Here is an 18,240-nt window from a genome sequence, read left to right as displayed (position 1 = left end):
CTAAAAAGTAACCCACATTCCTTAATATAAAGTCTCCATTCCAAGTTCTTCTTGCTCTCTCAAGCAGAAGTAGGTCATTCAGCCCCTCAACCCTGCCATACCAGTGTATGGCATCGGGGATGATCTGTCCTAGGCCTCAATTCCTCTTCCATGTCAATTCCTCAGAGCCTTCAACTCCTCCATATTTAAAAAATCTATATCCTCTTTTAATGCTTTTTATCTTTTATTTATAAATGATCTAGCTTCCACAACTCTCTAACATACAAAATCCCACTCATTCATTAACCCACGTGGGAGGAAATTACCTTGCGTCTCAGTTTTAGAATAAATCCCTTTATTCAGTAATTATGTCCCCAGTTCAAAATTCCCCCACTAGCATTTCCTTTTACATTTACCCTGTCAAGACTGCTAGAATATTTTGTGTATCAATAAAATCACTCCTCGTGCATCAAATCAGTAATGAATGAAGATCTAACCTGTAGCCGATTTTGATAAGTCAACTCCTTCATTCTAGGATTCAGCCAATGAATCTCTGAATAGCCTCTAATGCCACTGTATCTTTTCTTAAATACAGGGATCAAAACTGTATACAGTACTGTAGTAATTGTAATGAGGTCAGCCTGCTGGACATCACAGAATAGGAGTTCCCTGATTGGGCCAGATTAACACCCCCAATCAGGGAGTCCCGGCTGACAGATAAAAAGAGGAGTGCTGACTCTGATGGGACTGGGCCAAAGTAAGGACTTTCCACATGTAAACAAAGGGTGACTTGGTGACACAATACTTGCCTCTGTGGAGTTATTTCAAGTACCTCAAGTGTGACTTCATCAACATCATGTACAGTTATAACAAACCTCCCTATTTTTAAACTCCAACCCCTTAGGAATAATGGCCAAAATCTATTTGCCTTCTTAATTACTTGATGCATCTGCATGCTAACCTTGTGTTTCATGCACAAGAAAATACAGATCCATCTGGACTGCAGGTTTTGTAGTCTCTCTCCATTTAAATAATAGTGTACCTGTTGATTCTTCTGACCTCTCACCAAGTGCATGACCTCATACTTTCTTATACTGTCCCATCTTCTCTTTCTTGCTGCTCCCTCTCCTGCTGGAAAACAGCTTTACTAAACCAACTCTAAATGGAATAAGCTCTTTCTAATGTAGACAAAAGCAGTCTAAACTCTGTACAAAGTTGTTAGCAGTACTCAAATTATTTGTGGAATATAGAATATGCCCATTAAAAAGAGAAAGTTAGGTAAACTTTCAGCCTTAAAGGATAGCCCCAAAACTAATCTATATGGAGAAGTCAAGCACTTAAATAGCATTCCTGGTGGCTTTGGTTTTGCCATTCCTGGGCAGATTCCTCACTGGGATACTGGGGCAATCTTTGATTACAAAAGGTCTTGATACCACTGTAGAGCCCTTACGTTATTAAACAAATGCCCAGGGTGGCTATAGAGGAGACCAGTCAAAAACAGCAGGTAGCATCATTCCAAGACAGGGCATTAAATGTATAATTTTATGAATGAAAACAGGAACAGCACAATCAAATTTCTAGACTCAAATGGTGTACAAAAGATTTTCAGTGGGCAATTTAGAAATATGAAGCTCAATGTGGGCACTGCTTCCAATACAGAAAGTCATCAGTAAACAATTTACACTTAGTTTTGAAGAGTTACTGAACCTGAAATGTTAACTCTGCTTTCTCTCTGCCAGACCTGCTGTGTTTTTCCAGGATTTTTTATTTTGTTTCTGATTTCCAACATCTACAGGTCTTTGTTTTTTATTAAATAAACAGTATTTATCTATGAAACAGTCCTCTGAAAACACACATACACTTACTAAAATTATTTACTTCCAGCCTTTTTGAGCATTAACCTCTGGCATTACTCACCTGTGTGAATTGCGCAAAAATTTCTCCAGCTGTCGTGTTGATGCCATGGCTTCAAACTGCTTGGCTCTAGGTTCACCATAAGCTCCAACATCTGCATAAAGTTCAGGCTCATCACCCTTGGGGTGAACCATACCCGGTAAGCTGGGTAAGTTAAAGGGACACAGCCAAAGTGGGTAAACCTGCAGAAATCAGGCAAAAAGACGCAATACAATGTTATTGTTGACAAAGCATTGAAAGAAAATATAAAATACCCTCTCCATGGGCACACAAATGCTAGGTTTCATGTATTTTATTTTTCCAATAAGAAACTTGCTAAAACTTTATGACCGCAGCTGGTGATAATACTGAACATGTCAGATCCCACAATGAAACTTGTTGACAGATTCTAAATTTAATTTTTGCAATAGGATACTGTGGTGATTAGACATTGAATGTATCCATACAAAGCTGCAAATAATATTTAACCAAAGAATACAAGTTCATTATGCAAAAGAAAAAAAATCTTATGATTACCGATCTTTCTGCTATGTTGCACGTTTCGTTAGCATGATTTGGCTACAACACAATTGTGAAATTGTGGACGTTGTTTGGATAACACAAATTTTCTACTGAATGGGTATAACGGTTTTCTATTAGCAATCTTCTACAGCGCCATTTTTTATAGCAGTCTTCCACAGCACGTTTTTCTACAGCGCTAGGTTGCAGAGGAACACAACTGTAGCATTATAGCAGAATGAGCTGTACACACATTCAGATAGGATTTTAGAAAGATTTTAATGTAAAACAGCAAAACAAAGTTTCAACTTGTTTCCCAGCAACATCCTTTTCAGTTATTTAATCCCAGAAATAAATGACTCCTATTTCAACTCTAATTTCTTACTTAACTGCTTACTTTCAGGTTTCCTAGGAATGCTGAGATGCTTTTACAAACTGCTACAGTTCAGGGAGCTGAGACATTCTTTTAGTTCTGACAAATTGAAAAAACCTATACGAACTCTCACAATTTGAGAGACAAAACACACTATTACCCTTCTGCTAGGGTGACTGTTATCCTGAACTGAAGACTTTATCTTCTGAAATGATGACAAAAACTAAATCAGTGATCTGTGCAGGTCATGAAACAACAATATAAATAACTAATCAAATAACACAAGTATCCTGCTAGGTACTTAATTGAATCACATGCTTTCTTAGAAATAATACATTTAGATCACTGTCCTAAATGACTTTCGGAGCTCCAGAACCAAAATCTATCTGCCTCTAATAGTAAGATACACCTTTATCGCATTCGCAAATTCCCAGAGAATTATAAAGCAGTTAATTTACTTTAAATGTACTATTGAGAACACAAACGTGAAGTTATGTTATCCATAGCTCTCACTTCCAATTATCACACTATTGCAGTTTAAAGTTGTCCAGCAGTTGACTAGTCTAAAAAATTTCAGGACCAAGATTTTTCCTCGTGGTTTTGTCCAATTATACAGACATCTGCTGGGATCTAACAATGAGAAATGTACAAAAAGCGATCGACGAATAGCATTATAAACATCCAACTGTCAATTATGAGCAAAATAATGACATTTATTTGATATTATTGACAACTTACCTTACATTACCTTCCCCTTGACATTCATGATTTGGAGATGCCAGTGTTGGACTAGGGTGTACAAAGTTAAAAATCACACAACACCAAGTTAAAGTCCAACAGGTTTAATTGGAAGCACACTAGCTTTCGGAGCGACGCTCCTTCATCAGGTGATATCACCTGATGTTGAGAGATTTTTAACCTTGACATTCGGTGACAGTACCACTATCAAATACCATGGCTACAAGGCAGGTCACAGACTGGGAACTCTGTGACAAGTAAATCATGCCTGACTCCAAATATCTGTCCATTATCTACAATGAACAAATCAGGATTATGATGAATACTCATCTGGATAAGTACAGCTCCAACAAAAAGTTCAACACCAAGCAAGTTTGGACCTGGGTTCAATTCCCGCCTCAGGCGACTGACTGTGGAGTTTGCACGTTCTCCCCGTGTCTGCGTGGGTTTCCTCCGGGTGCTCCGGTTTCCTCCCACAGTCCAAAGATGTGTGGGTCAGGTGAATTGGCCATGCTAAATTGCCTGTAGTGTTAGGTAAGGGGTATATGTAGGGGTATGGGTGGGTTGCGGGTCAGTGTGGACTTGTTGGGCCGAAGGGCCTGTTTCCACACTGTAAGTAATCTAATCAAGTCAATCACCCAACTGCGACACCAACTTAAATATTCACTACCTCCAGCATCAGCACACAATGACAGCAGTATGGCCCAAATACAAATTTCACTTTTGCTTTTTAAGATTAGTATTTATTGCCCATGCCTAATGTGTCTCTCACCACGTTCTGTGAATGAGTTCCAGGATTTTAAAATAATAAAAATGAAGGAATGGTGATATAGTTCTGAGTCCTTACTGTGTGTATCTTGGAGGGGAATTTGCAGGTTACAATGTTTCAATGCAACTGCAACCCTTGTCCTTCTGGATGATATTGGTTACGAATGCTGTCAAAGGAGCCTTAGTGAGTAACTGCAACGCATCTTATGCTGTACGTTAGTGATGAAGAAAGTGAATGTTGCAAGTGATAATTGAGGTGCTTAGTCCTGGATGATGTTATGCTTCTTAAATGTTATTGGAGCTGCATTCATTCAGGTATGCAGTTAGTGCCTTGCAGATATCATAAATATTTTGAGGAGATAGAAAGTGAGCTATTTGCTGCAGATTCCCAGCATTTGACCTGCTCCTGAAGTCATCATATTTGTATGGGTGACTCAGTTAAATTTCTGGTCCATAGCAAGTCCAAGCTATTGGGTGTGGGATTCAGCCATGGTGTCTTGGGCAATGGTTTGATTCTCTTCTCGGGAGATGATCACTGACTGGCACTTATATGGTGCAAATGTTCCTTGTCACGTATCAGCCCAAGCCTGAAAGGTATTCAGGTCTTGCTGCATATGCACATGGATTGCTACAGTATTTAGGGTGTCAGGAGTGATGCAATTGGGGATACATGTTGAAGATTGCATTTCTCTGACCTTATAACAGCTGAAGTTGGTTGAGCCCAGGACACACCCTAGAGGAGTTCCTGATGCGGTGGCCCAGTACTGATAGGATAAACCTCCAATATCCACAACAATTTTCCTTTTGCTGGTACAATTCTGATCAGTTGAGAGTCCCTGCAGACTGATTCCCATTGATTCCAATTCTGCTGGGGTCCTTGATACTCTTCAACAACAACATGCAAACCAGCAACTTCTCCCACTATAAAGGCAAAGGCCACCTGACTTGGAGCTATAATCACCATTCCTTCACTATCTCTAGGCCTAAATCCAAGAACTCCCAAGCTATTGCACTGTGCACACACCTAAATCAATGCCACAGTTCAAGAGGCAGTGCACTACCACCTCTCAAACGCAATTATAGATAGACAACGAATGTTGTTCTTGTCAGTGGTGGTCACAAATCAGAAACTAAAAAAAAGCCTACTGATTCTACGTGCTTATTTTTGCCTTCTTAAAACCAAAACACTAAACTAAAAAAAAGTATTTAGAAGAAGCATGATGAGCATTACAAGGTACTTAGTTCAATTTAAATGCTGTTTTTGTACTGATTCCCATACCTTGATCTCACTGTGGAGAAAGAGAATCAACTTCTCCAGACTCTTCATTGGTACTAACATGTCTTGGACCACATGGTGCTGCTCGTATAGCTTACGGATTGTTTCTCCTTGTGTTAGTTTTAGCAATGAAATCTTTGGAGGGACCATCCAGCCGAAAATATAGCGGAAGAGTGGATTATTGCCAAATGGAATGATATCCTTAAGTTGAAAAGGGGTTGGATATAAAATATTAATCATCATAACCATTTGCTGCACTTTTATACTAGAAACATGTGACTAAGTTATTACTTCTGAGGCTTTGACAAATGTCCCAAAAGTTTTGGTTTGTCCCTCGATTTAATAGATGGAATACATGTGAAATTTTATGTACTTATCAAATATTAGTTGAAAAGTATGGTGCTGGAAAAGTACAGCAGCTCAGAAAGCATCCGAGGAGCGGGAAAAGTGACGTTTCGGGCATGAGCCTTTCATAAGTTGTATGCCCAAAGTGTCGATCCTTCTGCTCCTCAGATACTGTCAGACTTGCTGAGTTTTACCAGCACCACACTTTTCAACTCTGATCTCCAGCATCTGCAGTTCTTACTTTCTCCTTATGAAATATTATACATACAAAAATGGCCCTTCATATTTAATAGCACAAGATGCACATAATGCAGATTGTCATTAAATAATTCATTTAGTGCATTTCACATCAAAATTATTCCACATACATTAAAAAAAAGGCAAATACTTGAAAATTGCAGAAGTAGCAAATGTTGAAAATACATAACAGAACCATTATCATCTGACAAAAGATGTCAGGCTCCCATTTTGGATGCTAGACCTTCATTAGAAGGGACAAAGTTCCTGTATTGTCAATTTCTGGAAACTTATTTATGCTTCCCTTTTTTCTCTCCTTTATTAAATACATTAGTTTGGAGGCACAGCAAATTAAGCTAACTATGAATTTTGCCAATATAGATTTGATTTTGCCACAATACATTGACACGGGGATCTTTGTATTTTACAACATGCTCATCGTTATTCACAGTTAGAACGTTTAGCCTGGTGGATTCCTTAGAGATTACAAATAGAATTGTATCTGGTTTGTAGGAAAACAAACTGACTTGAAATTCACAAGATTTCAAACTTGAAATTCAGTAGTTTAATTGACCTATAGGTTAGCTTTAGCAGCTTGTCTGCAGATCAGTTAACTTCAATAAGACAATGGCAATTGTTGTGGTCAGAATCTAATTTCAACATAAAACAACAAGAAAGTAAGACTTTTAAAACCAGAAGTTGGAGTTAGAATATACTTTGGAATCCAGCTCCTTCCTTTCCTTTCAGAGTCTCTAATCTGTACAGTTCACAAAATAAAATATTAAGCTAACAACACATGCTTACAATTACTTGCCATTAATTAATATCATTTCAAATTTTCCTGTTATATAATTTGTTAAATAATTTCTAAATACCAGTTAAATAATTTAATGGTTAAGAGAAGAACTGCATTAATCATAAAATCACAGCTTTCAAACGATGAGACTATAATTCATTCCTCAATTATACAAAATGAGTGAATTACACCCAGATTAAATTACCAGCTGTACAAAAGCTGTACGTACAGCTAATGCTCCTTGGCAACTTTAAAATAAAATTTGTAATTTAAAGTCTATGACATAGGAATCATGATATATCAGCTTTAAAAATCCTATGGCTGTGAAATAATTAACAAATATTGATTGGAACCTCCTTTGAACAGATGGTTTTGAAGGAGCTGTTTTTGTAAGGTGTGTTCAGGAGGGTTTCCTAACTCAGTACGTTGACAGGCCAACGAGGGGAGAGGCCATTTTGGATTTGGTGCTCGGCAATGAGCTGGGGCAGGTGTCAGATCTTGCGGTGAGAGAACATTTTGGTGATAGTGACCACAACTGCCTCACATTCTACAGAGCTATGGAGAAGGAGAGAAGCAGGCACAATGGGAGGATATTTAATTGGGGAAAAGGAAACTATGATGCAATCAGACGTGAGTTGGGAAGCATGGACTGGGAGCAATTGTTCCATGGAAAGGGCACTATAGACATGTGGAAACTGTTTAAGGAACAGTTGTTGCGAGTGAAGCATAAACGTGTTCCTCTGAGACAGGCAAGAAGGGGTAAGATAAAGGAACCTTGGATGACGAGAGCGGAGGAGCTTCGTGTCAAAAGAAAGAAGGCAGCTTATGTAAGGTGGAGGAAGCAAGGCTCTTGCTCAGCTGTAGAGGATTACAGGCAGGCGAGGAAGGAGCTCAAACATGGTCTGAGGAGAGTCAGGAGGGGGCACGATAAAGGCTTGGTTGGTAGGATTAGGGAGAATCCAAAGGCATTTTACACGTATGTGAGTAATAAGAGAACGATCAAAGAAAGAGTAGGGCCAATCAGGGATAGCATAGGGAACTTGCGTATAGAGTCTGAGGAGATAGGGGAAGCCCTAAATGAGTTTTTTAAACTAAAGAAAAGGACCTTGTAGTGAATTAAATCATTGGAGGAGCAGGTAAGCATGCTGGAATGAAGAGAGATTGAGGAAGCTGATGTGCTGAAAATTTTGACAAACATTAAGATTGACAAGTCACCAGGGCCAGACCAGATTTGTCCTCGGCTGCTTGGGGAAGTGAGAAATGTGATTGCTTCGCCGCTTGCGAAGATCTTTGCATCCTCGCTCTCCACTGCAGTCATACCTGAGGACTGGAGGGAGGCAAATGTAATTTCTCCCTTCAAGAAAGGAAATAGGGAAATCCCTGGCAATTACAGACCAGTCAGTCTCATTTCTGTCGTCGGCAAGGTGTTAGAAAGGATTCTGAGGGATAGGATTTATGACATCGGGAAGAGCATGGCTGGATTAAACGCAGTCAGTACAGCTTTGTGAGGGGCAGGTCATGCCTCACAAATCTTACTGAGTTCTTTGAGGATGTTACTAGACAAGTTGATGAGGGTTGAGCTGTGGATGTGGTTATATGGACTTCAGCAAGGCTTTTGAGAAGGTTTCCCATGGTAGGGTCATTCAGAAGGTCAGGAGGAATGAGATACAGGGAAATTTAGCTGTCTGGATATAGAATTGGCTGGTCGACAGAAGACAACGAGTGGTAGTGGAAGGAAAGTATTCTGCCTGGAAGTCAGTGGTGAGTGATGTTCCACAGGGCTCTGTTCTTGGGCCTCTACTCTTTGTAATTTTTATTAATGACTTGGATGAGGAGATTGAAGGATGGGTCAGAAAGTTTGCAGACGACACAAAGGTTGGAGGTGTCGTTGACAGTATTTAGGATTGTTGTAGGCTGCAGCGTGACATTGACAGGACGCAGAGATGGGCTGAGAGGTGGCAGATGGAGTTCAACCTGGACAAATGCGAAGTGATGCATTTTGGAAGATCAAACTTGAAAGTTGAGTACAGGATTAAAGACAGGATTCTTGGCAGTGTGGAGGAATGACGGGATCTTGGTGTGCAGGTACATAGATAATTGAGCTGGTAATGCATCTACTATATGCATCTTTCTGGAATCATAGCAACTATAGTGGCGGCAGGGACAACAAGAAGCTACAAACCTGGTGGTAGTTTCTATGTTCATTACCTGAAGTTCCCAGAAAATGCTGCGAGTGTGACGGTGATAGTAATGCCTGAGAGGGATATATTCCACTGCATGCTGGGTGTCTCTGAGGTATTTCTCCACATGCTTAAAAAACCATGGCTTATAATAATAGCCAATTCTATTTATCTAAAATAAAACAGAGCACATCTTTTTAAAGTTTGAATATAAACAGCAATGGTTTACCTTAAATAATAGAGACTGCGAAGTTCAGTTATTATTGTGTGTTTCCAGTTTCATTTGCCATTGTTCATTCAAACTGAACTGAAACATTAATTAACTTGAATTTATACAAAATGTTTAAATGAATAAATACATCCCAAGATCCTTCACACCACTGTAATTAAACAGAAATGGACACCAAACCAAGAAAGGAAGATATTAGTTCAGTGTGACTAAAAGATTGATCTAAGGATTGGGTTTTAAGGATGTTGGGAAGGTAAAGATAGAAAAAGCTTTGGAAGGAAATTTCAGAGCATATGGCTTGGAAGACTAAAAAGGCACATCTGCCAATGATGTGATGAAGGGAGAAGGGGTTGCACTGGAGATGAGACTCAGAGGAATTATTTGACGGCAGTTTATTGGAAAGGCTACTGGTATTAGGATAAGCATTTTTATATTGTGACTCTGGGAGAATTGCACACAAGGTCAGCAAGAACAGAAATGATGGTTGTGGGACATTTGGACGCTTGAATATGACAAGCAGTATCTTAGATTAAATTACAAAACTTGAATTATGGGTAAGCAACCAGGAGAACATGAGCAAAGTCATCTTGAGATGCCAATGGCTGACTGAAGGATTCAGTACAAGAACAGGAGCAGCAGCAAGAATATTATGGAGATGGACCTAGACAGTCCTTGTATTTGGAGGATATGGGATTGGAATTGGAGGATATGGAACTGGGTTAAAGGGTGTGCCAAAGTGCAAATAGAATGCTTCGATCCAAAACTGGGGATAGAATGAAATCAATGGGAAACTACACTATTTGTTTGGAGTGCAGGATTATGGTTTTCCCAATATATTACTGAAGGAAACTATCTCATCCAAGACTCGATACTGGACAAGCTGTCTGATAGCATAGAGACAGGGAAAGATTTGAAATGAGATTTGATGGAAGCTGATCAAGTCTACAGAGGACACTGCTCAGAGTCAGCATATAGATATGGAAGGGGAACAGTAAAGACTAGATCCTTGACAGAGTTTAGAAGTTAATGGTGCCGAGGAAGATAATAAGCAATTTTTAGAAATGCAAAATAAGAGAGAGAGAGAGACCAAGCAAAAGCAATTTTGCTGAAATCAAATGATAAAAGACATTAAAGATAATTAAAATTCCTTTTATAAAATTTATGCATTGGGCCTGGGTGTCACTAACAAAGCCAGGAGTTGCTGATCATCACCAAGTGACCTAGAATTGACTGGACATTGCAGGTGGCAGTTAAAAAAGTTACCATATGAAGGGCTTTTGCCCGAAACGTCGAATTTCCTGTTCCTTGGATGCTGCCTGGACTGCTGTGCTCTTCCAGCACCACTGATCCAGAATTTTACCTTATACTCGAGTAATAGTCAACCCACTACTTTTGGTGAAATAACCTGGAATTTTCCACATATCTAATGTAAAAGTTGACCCTAGATCTTCATAGATAACAGAGCAATGTTCATGCATCAGTGTGCCAGCCATCATTTCCCACTCCAGCTTTCCACTCTACTCCCAGTCTTCCAGTTCACTGGCTGTTGTGTTCCACTCTGGGTTTTCAGAATTACAGTAATTTGTTGCTTATTTTTCTTTATTCATTGAGATCAGTTGGGCTTTTGCTAATTATACGTATGAATTTTGATGGGCATGAAATTCAGCCCCTCAAAAGTAGTATTCATGTAATAGTCGACCCCTTAAACTTAACTTCAAAAAGTAAAAACAAATTGACTATTATTTGGGTATGTATGGTAATCACATTGCTATGGATCTCGAGTCCCATGTAGGTCAGATCAGGTAAGGACAGCAGATTCCCCTTCTTAAAAGGACATCAGTGTACCAGATGGTTTTTTATTACAATTGACAATGGTTTCGTGATAATCATTAACTTTATTTAATTTCAGATTTTAAGGAATTCAAATGTCATCATCTGCCATGGTGAGATATTAACCCAGTCCCTCCAAATATCAGCCTGGAATTTAGATTACCATATCCAGTGGCATTACTACTACCACTATGTCCCCTTGTAATGTTAAAAGATTAAATTGGAATATATCTTTGGACATTAATGTAATAGCTGAAAGTGTGTTGCTGGAAAAGCACAGCAGGTCAGGCAGCATCCAAGGAACAGGAAATTCGACCTTTCAGGCATAAGCCCTTTGTCAGGAATGAGGAAAGTGTGTCCAGCAGGCTAAGATAAAAGGTAGGGAGGAGGGACTTGGGGGAGGGGCGATGGAGATGTGATAGGTGGAAGGAGGTCAAGGTGAAGGTGATAGGCCAGAGTGGGGTGGGGGCGGAGAGGTCAGGAAGAAGACTGCAGGTTAGGAAGGCGGTGCTGAGTTGGAGGGATTTGACTGAGACAAGGTGGGGGTAGGGGAAATGAGGAAACTGGAGAAATCTGAGTTCATCCCTTGTGTTTGGAGGGTTCCCAGGCGGAAGATGAGGCGCTCTTCCTCCAACTGGTTGTTATGGTCTGGCGATGGAGGAGTCCAAGGACCTGCATGTCCTTGGTGGAGTGGGAGGGGGAGTTAAAGTGTTGAGCCACGGGGTGGTTGGGTTGGTTGGTTGGTCCGGGTGTCCCAGAGGTGTTCTCTGAAACGTTCCGCAAGAAGGCGGCCCGTCTCCCCAATGTAGAGGAGGCCACATCGGGTGCAGCGGATGCAACAGATGATGTGTGTGGAGGTGCAGGTGAATTTGTGGCGGATATGGAAGGATCCCTTGGGGCCTTGGAGAGAAGTAAGGGAGGAGGGCCTTGGAGAGAAGTAAGGGACATTGTAATATTAAAAGTTAAACTGCACTGACTGAACATTCTGGGAGTGGGTGGGGACATTTTACATGCAAGAATGTGGATGACTCCCACTTCATTTAGACAGTCATTTGCTACTATTCCCCTTAGTATTATCAAATTAAACTATCATTCAATCTCTTTCATTCAGTAATGCTTTCAAACCACCCCCTGAAGCTGAAGATATCACACCTACATTGTTTTAAGGAATTACCTAGTCAGGAAATCATCTGCATAACAATTCCCCAAGATTAGGGCATTTACATTTATATGATCTCATCCTAACGTTGTACCTGGGGTAATGTGACTGTGGAGAGTGGCCACAGTATGTATAAGCATTGCCAACTGACCTGTGTAAAGGGGATGTGTTTTCTTAGTTCAGAGCCTCACTTTGACTTGACTTCGCACGCCTGTGAAGAGGGTCAAAGGGGGTCACCCAGCTTGTACAAGTATTAATAAACTTCAACTGTTGCCAAAGTTGTTGTGCTCGAATTGCATCTCGTGTGCGAAACCTCGGGAAAAGAACTTAATTCCTACACACACGGAGCTTCCAGGTGGACAGGCTCACAAAGGTAAGCTTCCCCTGATCTCTCTCTCTCTCTCAACTTAAAACTCAGTCGACCCCACATCTCCTGGGACTCAGTGGTGATGGAATCTTTGAGGTTACTCGCACATTTGCACACCGAGCTGCTTTGTGTGAACCAGGGTTAAATCAGGGTTAGAGTCCATAGAGTTAAAAAGGGTGAGGGTCCCCACGAGAAGTAAAGTGAAAAAGGAGTTTAAAGTCCTCCACAGACATGAGTTTTGAGGCTCCAAAATTAAAAAAAAAGTTAGAATTTGGTACTTCTTAAAGATATCGCCTTTGTCCCCCACACCTCCCCTTAGAAGTACTTTTAGGGCAACATCGCGTCACTGGGAAAAGGGGAGAATGTGGAGCTGGTCCTCTCGGATCTCGAAGGTAAAGTGCATTGACTGCCATGGAAGCTTTGTCTAGGTTTGTGTTGTGGGAATCTCAATTCCTGGGCTGCAGATTTGACTCTGAGTTTTTCTTTTGGGGGAAAAAGTGTGGCTTGGACTGCGGCATCATGTGGTCTGCTCTGAGGGTTTTCTCTTTTCTACAGGTGTAATTTCATTGAGAGGATGTAAAAAAACCCCAAGAAACAATGAAATCAAAGTTGTACTAATGCTTGGGTTGAAAAGGGAAGTTTCAATGTATATTGTGCCATGCTGAGAGTGTTTGATATTTAAATATTTTGATTGCTAAAATACTGGTTCAGAAAATCCTTTTAAGTAACTGTTATTCCTTGTTTGTGGGTGTCACGGTGTCACAGTGGTTAGCACTGCTGCCTCACAGCGCCAGAGACCCGGGTTCAATTCCTGCCTCAGGTGACTCTGTGGAATTTGCACATTCTCCCCGTGTCAGCGTGGGTTTCCTCCCACAATCCAAAAATGTGCAGGTTAGGTGAATTGGCCATGCTAAATTGTCCGTAGTGTTAGGTGAAGGGGTAAAATTAGGGGAATGGGTCTGGGTGGGTTGCGCTTCGGCGGGTCGGTGTGGACTTGTTAGGCCGAAGGGCCTGTTTACACACTAAGTAATCTAATCTAATGTGTGTTGTGGGCTATGTAATAGGGCAGATTTTGTTTTTACAGCAATATTGTACAGCGTTATTTCCTTTTTAAAATTATCAAACTTGTAACCTTAAAACAAATTGATTGATTACCTTGAGACTCTGAGTTGTTTGGAATGCTACAATGCCGGTTTAAAAAAAACTGTGTCAATGGTCATGGTTTAGCCAGATGAGAGTACGGTATTATAATATCGATGCTGTTTTTTAATGCAGAATCTCACAAAAAGAGTGCATTTTAATTTTGATGTTTTGTTAAGATTTTAGAGAATATTAGGACTTGAAGCCAAGCTATTTAAATTCTTTCAATTGTTGTTAAGACTTCATTGGCCCCCTTCATATTGCAAATTCAAAGAATGTTGATCTCTACCAAAATTGCCATTGTAATGCTGCTGTTTTATTTGGAAAGTTTCATTTGGGGAACATATTTTAAAATGTTCTGCATTTGTTTCCCACGAGTATTTGAGATCTAAATCTGAACTGAAACTGCCTCTTAAATAACTAAAGCACAGGAACATTTTGTTGATTTCTTGCTGTTCCAGATTTTTGAAATACTTTTCCTAACAGCCAAGTATGAATTTGTTAAAGGAAAATAATTTTTGAATATTCTGAATGAGGTCCCTCTAGGGTTTGATTTGAGGACCACTGATTGTTGATTATAATTGACGAGTTGTTTAGGGAGTACAATTTAGAAGTTTGTGGATTGTATAAAACTTGATAATGTCATAAACAGCGAACAGAGTAACAGACTTCAAGATGATGGAGAATGTTGAAATAGACAGACACAAATTAGTGTTGTTAAATGTGTGACTGTCTTCATACTGATATCCACCTTGGCAAGGAAAGAATGAGACAGGAAATGCAAAGATATTTTCAGCAGCTAAAATCGTCTCTAGAATTTCTCCATGCACAGGTAAAGCACGTTTTGGACCATGACCCAACCTTTCACAACCTGATCTAACGGAATCAATCAACTCCCCCGTCATGAGCACAAAAAGTGAAAAAGTTAACAACAGTGAAGAGGAAGTCTGTACACTTTTTGTCAGTGGCCTTCCTATGGATGTTACACGTGAGTGTTACCTTCTCTTTTAATCATTCAAGGAATATGGAGGTTCACAGATCAAGCTAACATCAAAACAGCCAGTTGGCTTTGATACACTTAACAACAGAGCGGGAGCAGAAAAGCAAAGAATGCTGCATTCACCTAGCCTGCTGCTACACTGCATACTCAGATGTGCCTCCATCTGAAGCATCTCTGCAAGGATGGAAGTCTCATCAGTTTTGTTATGTATTTACCTGCCCTTATCCAAGAATTCAGATATCTTCATGGAGTGATATAGAAAGACAAAATGAATTTGGTTTTCAGGTTAGACTTTACTGAAGGAGATTTTGGAGAACTGGCTCATTTCCACTCAACTTGGAGGGTGTGGAGTGGTCATTACGTACTGTGGATTTAAAACTTTATTGGTGAACTTTTTTTGGCACATGGGAGGATTCTGCAAATTCTATTTACTGCACAGACTAGTAATTCTTGTTGTTATAATAACTGCATGTTGTGTGTCAATAACTTGCTTAAGTACTGGCAGTAAGATTCTTATGAAGAAGGTGGTAGTCCCATCTAGGTGGTTATCACGGAATGATAAAAAGGGAGGAATGTAACATTAAAAGATTAAATTAATATCGAAGAGTTAAACTGCACTGACTGAACATTCTAGGAATGGGTAGGGATGACATTCATTCAAGAATGTGGATGGCTCCCATTCCAGTTAAACAGTCATTTGCTACTATTCCCCGTACTACTACCAAATTAAACTATCATTCAATCTCTTTCTTCAGAAATGCTTTCTAGCCATCCCCTGAAGCTAGGTCTATCATATCAACATTGTCTTTGGGAATCACAGAGTCAGGAAATCATCTGCATAATGATTCCCCAAGATTAGGGCATTTACATGCACATTATCTCAGAGGATGATCTCATCCTATCATTATACCTGGGGTAATGTGACTGAGAGGGAAAGGCTGCGGGTTGTCTTGAGTCGCATGTGACTATGGGGGAGTGGCCAGAGTATCTGAAAGCATTACCGACTGACCTATATAAAGGGGATGTGTTTTCTTTGTTCAGACCCTCACTTTGAATCAACTTCACATGCCTGCAAAGAGGGTCAAACAGAGTCACCCAGCTTGTACAAGCGTTAATAAATTTTAACTGTTTGCAGAAGTTGGTGTGTATGAATTACATCTTGTGTATGAAACCTCAGGAAAAGAACCTAACCCCCTCATTGATATTGTCGATGCTGTGATTGAAGTCATGGAGGCAATAATCAGAAAATGCTGAATAAATATCGTTAAAAATATATCTGACTTTTGTTTTTATGAATACCTAGTTGCCCAACTCAGAACAGATTGTTGACTTAATATGGAAAGATGGTTAAAAAGGAAGGAAAATATTCAAAACATGCTCTATACTTTAATCTAAATAAAAGCAAGATGGGTTGTGTAGTCACCTTTCTTTGGTTTCTAGTTAGCCCAATTTACCTTATCTGGTTCAGCCAGATCAGTCAACACTCCAGTCATGACCACAGCTTCATCTAGTGAATACAAAAGGCCCTCCACAAAATGATTTTCTTTGTTCTGGGATTCTCTACTGAATGTTTCACAGATTTTCTTCAGGCCCTGCACTGGCTGATACTGCAGGCGCACATACTTCTTAGCAGGAATGATCTTGATCTCTGCTGCAACAAGAAATCCAAGAGTACCACATGACCAAGGCACAGCATAAAATAAGTCTGGATTATCTTTCTGAGGACAAGAGAGAGAAAGTATTGTTTTAGTACAGTAGTCAGAGATGTTTCAGAAAGATTAGCATCCTCATTTGTTAACACATCTCCAAAGTTAACAAAAATATTCAAGTTCTGTACCACCAAATAATTTTATAGACATTTAGCCTCCTCAAAGTTATACAGATTCCGGTAGTGTTGAGAGACGGAATTTCATCTCAATCTCTACTGAGCACAGTAATCACTCTAATCATAGTGCCTTGTACAACAAGGGAAGTCAAAGAGCGCCAGTTCTTCAACAGCTAGTAACCGCAGAGATACTGGAAAAAATACCTGCTGTTGGGGCTCAAATGAAACTGAAATGATGGGTGATTTAGTGCAAGCACCATGTAATAGTGCTATCATACACCATCTGTACTACACCAGGGACCCCAAAAACACAACATTGTAGCAATCATTTAAAAAATTTTAAAAACAAATTGCAGATGCATTTGCATTTAGATAGACATTGAGAAATGCTCCCAAATATTGAAATCACTACACATTCAATAAAGTTAGAAATGGCAGTAGAGGAGCATGTACCCTCAAATTTGCTCCACCATTCAAGAGGGTCATGACTGATTTTCAAACTCAATTCCAAATTCCTGTCCATTTACTTATACCCTGAGGTGACCAAAAATCTGATTCCCTTTATTCTGAGGTACAAAATTGTTTTGAATCTGGAATTTTTCTCAGCAGTAAGGCCAAGTAGAGATTTGGTACAATGTTCAAAATCATGAAGGAGTTTGCTCGGAATATATATGGACAATCAGTTTCCAGTGGCAGAAGGATCAATAAACAAACGGTGTAATTTAAAGATAAAGGGCAAAAAACAAAGCCATTTGTGCACAGTGACTCATTATGATTTGAAATGGACTGTTGATATGGCAGTTAAAACAGATTGAATAGTAATTTTTAAAAAGGATTTTGGAGAAACAATTAAAAGGTGAAAAATTTACAGGAGAAAAATCAAGGGTATAGGATTAGTTTGATAGCTGAAAAGCCAAATGGTCTCCTTCTGTGTTGCATTATTTGACAATTTTATGTCAGAAAATTTATATAAACATCTGGACTTTGACAAATTGACCCAATTTGCTTTTGGTTAAGAAAGGAAAGCTAGCCAGGACATCAAAATAATTCCTTTCTCTTTGAGTTGGAGCACAGAATCTTTAATAGCCACTTAAACTACCATGACAGACAGGAGCTTGATTTAATTATATTCAAACAATATAGTAGAATAGTATAAGAAACATTATTCGAGTCAGTCGATCTGAATTTTATGTGCCCCGCTGGGTGCGATTGTGGCAGGCAGGCGTGCGCACGCGCGCGCACACACACACAAAGTAGGCTGGGTTATTGGATCACCACCTTCATGCTCATTCCCATGATATACCATGTGAACAGTGCTGAGATCAACAGACCATCCCTATATTTAAATGAATAATTATGGATAATTTTTAGGCATATTTGCCTGGTGATAATATACTGCCGAGACATAAAACGTCTGGAGTGGGCAGTTGGAAGGAATGGCTAGTCTATTTTATTATGGCCTAGCTGAGACAAGATGGGAAGGAGGCCCAGCAGACCCCATCAACATGTCATCTTACTTTCTTTCTGCAATGCCTGCTTGAGAAAATCCAAACCCTGAGTCTCTCTCTGGCTCTAAACTTCCTCCT

General features: G+C 39.7%; 1 protein-coding gene across 1 annotated transcript in view; it reads right to left on the bottom strand.

Annotated features, from left to right (window-relative positions):
* The window catches only part of dhcr24 (24-dehydrocholesterol reductase), a 44,526-nt gene that overhangs the window by 6,491 nt on the left and 19,795 nt on the right, over positions 1-18,240 (bottom strand). The window contains exons 5-8 of the mRNA XM_060830536.1: positions 16,284-16,547; positions 9,133-9,276; positions 5,550-5,747; positions 1,897-2,075 (exon numbers count right to left, since the gene is read on the bottom strand). Coding sequence (XP_060686519.1) covers positions 1,897-2,075; positions 5,550-5,747; positions 9,133-9,276; positions 16,284-16,547 — 785 coding nt within the window. The remainder of the gene's footprint in view (positions 1-1,896; positions 2,076-5,549; positions 5,748-9,132; positions 9,277-16,283; positions 16,548-18,240) is intronic.

This window comes from Hemiscyllium ocellatum, chromosome 9 (genome assembly GCF_020745735.1).
Source record: "Hemiscyllium ocellatum isolate sHemOce1 chromosome 9, sHemOce1.pat.X.cur, whole genome shotgun sequence".
Taxonomy (NCBI): domain Eukaryota; kingdom Metazoa; phylum Chordata; class Chondrichthyes; order Orectolobiformes; family Hemiscylliidae; genus Hemiscyllium; species Hemiscyllium ocellatum.
Note: the sequence above shows the minus strand (reverse complement) of the source record. Positions and strands in the feature narration are given on the sequence as shown.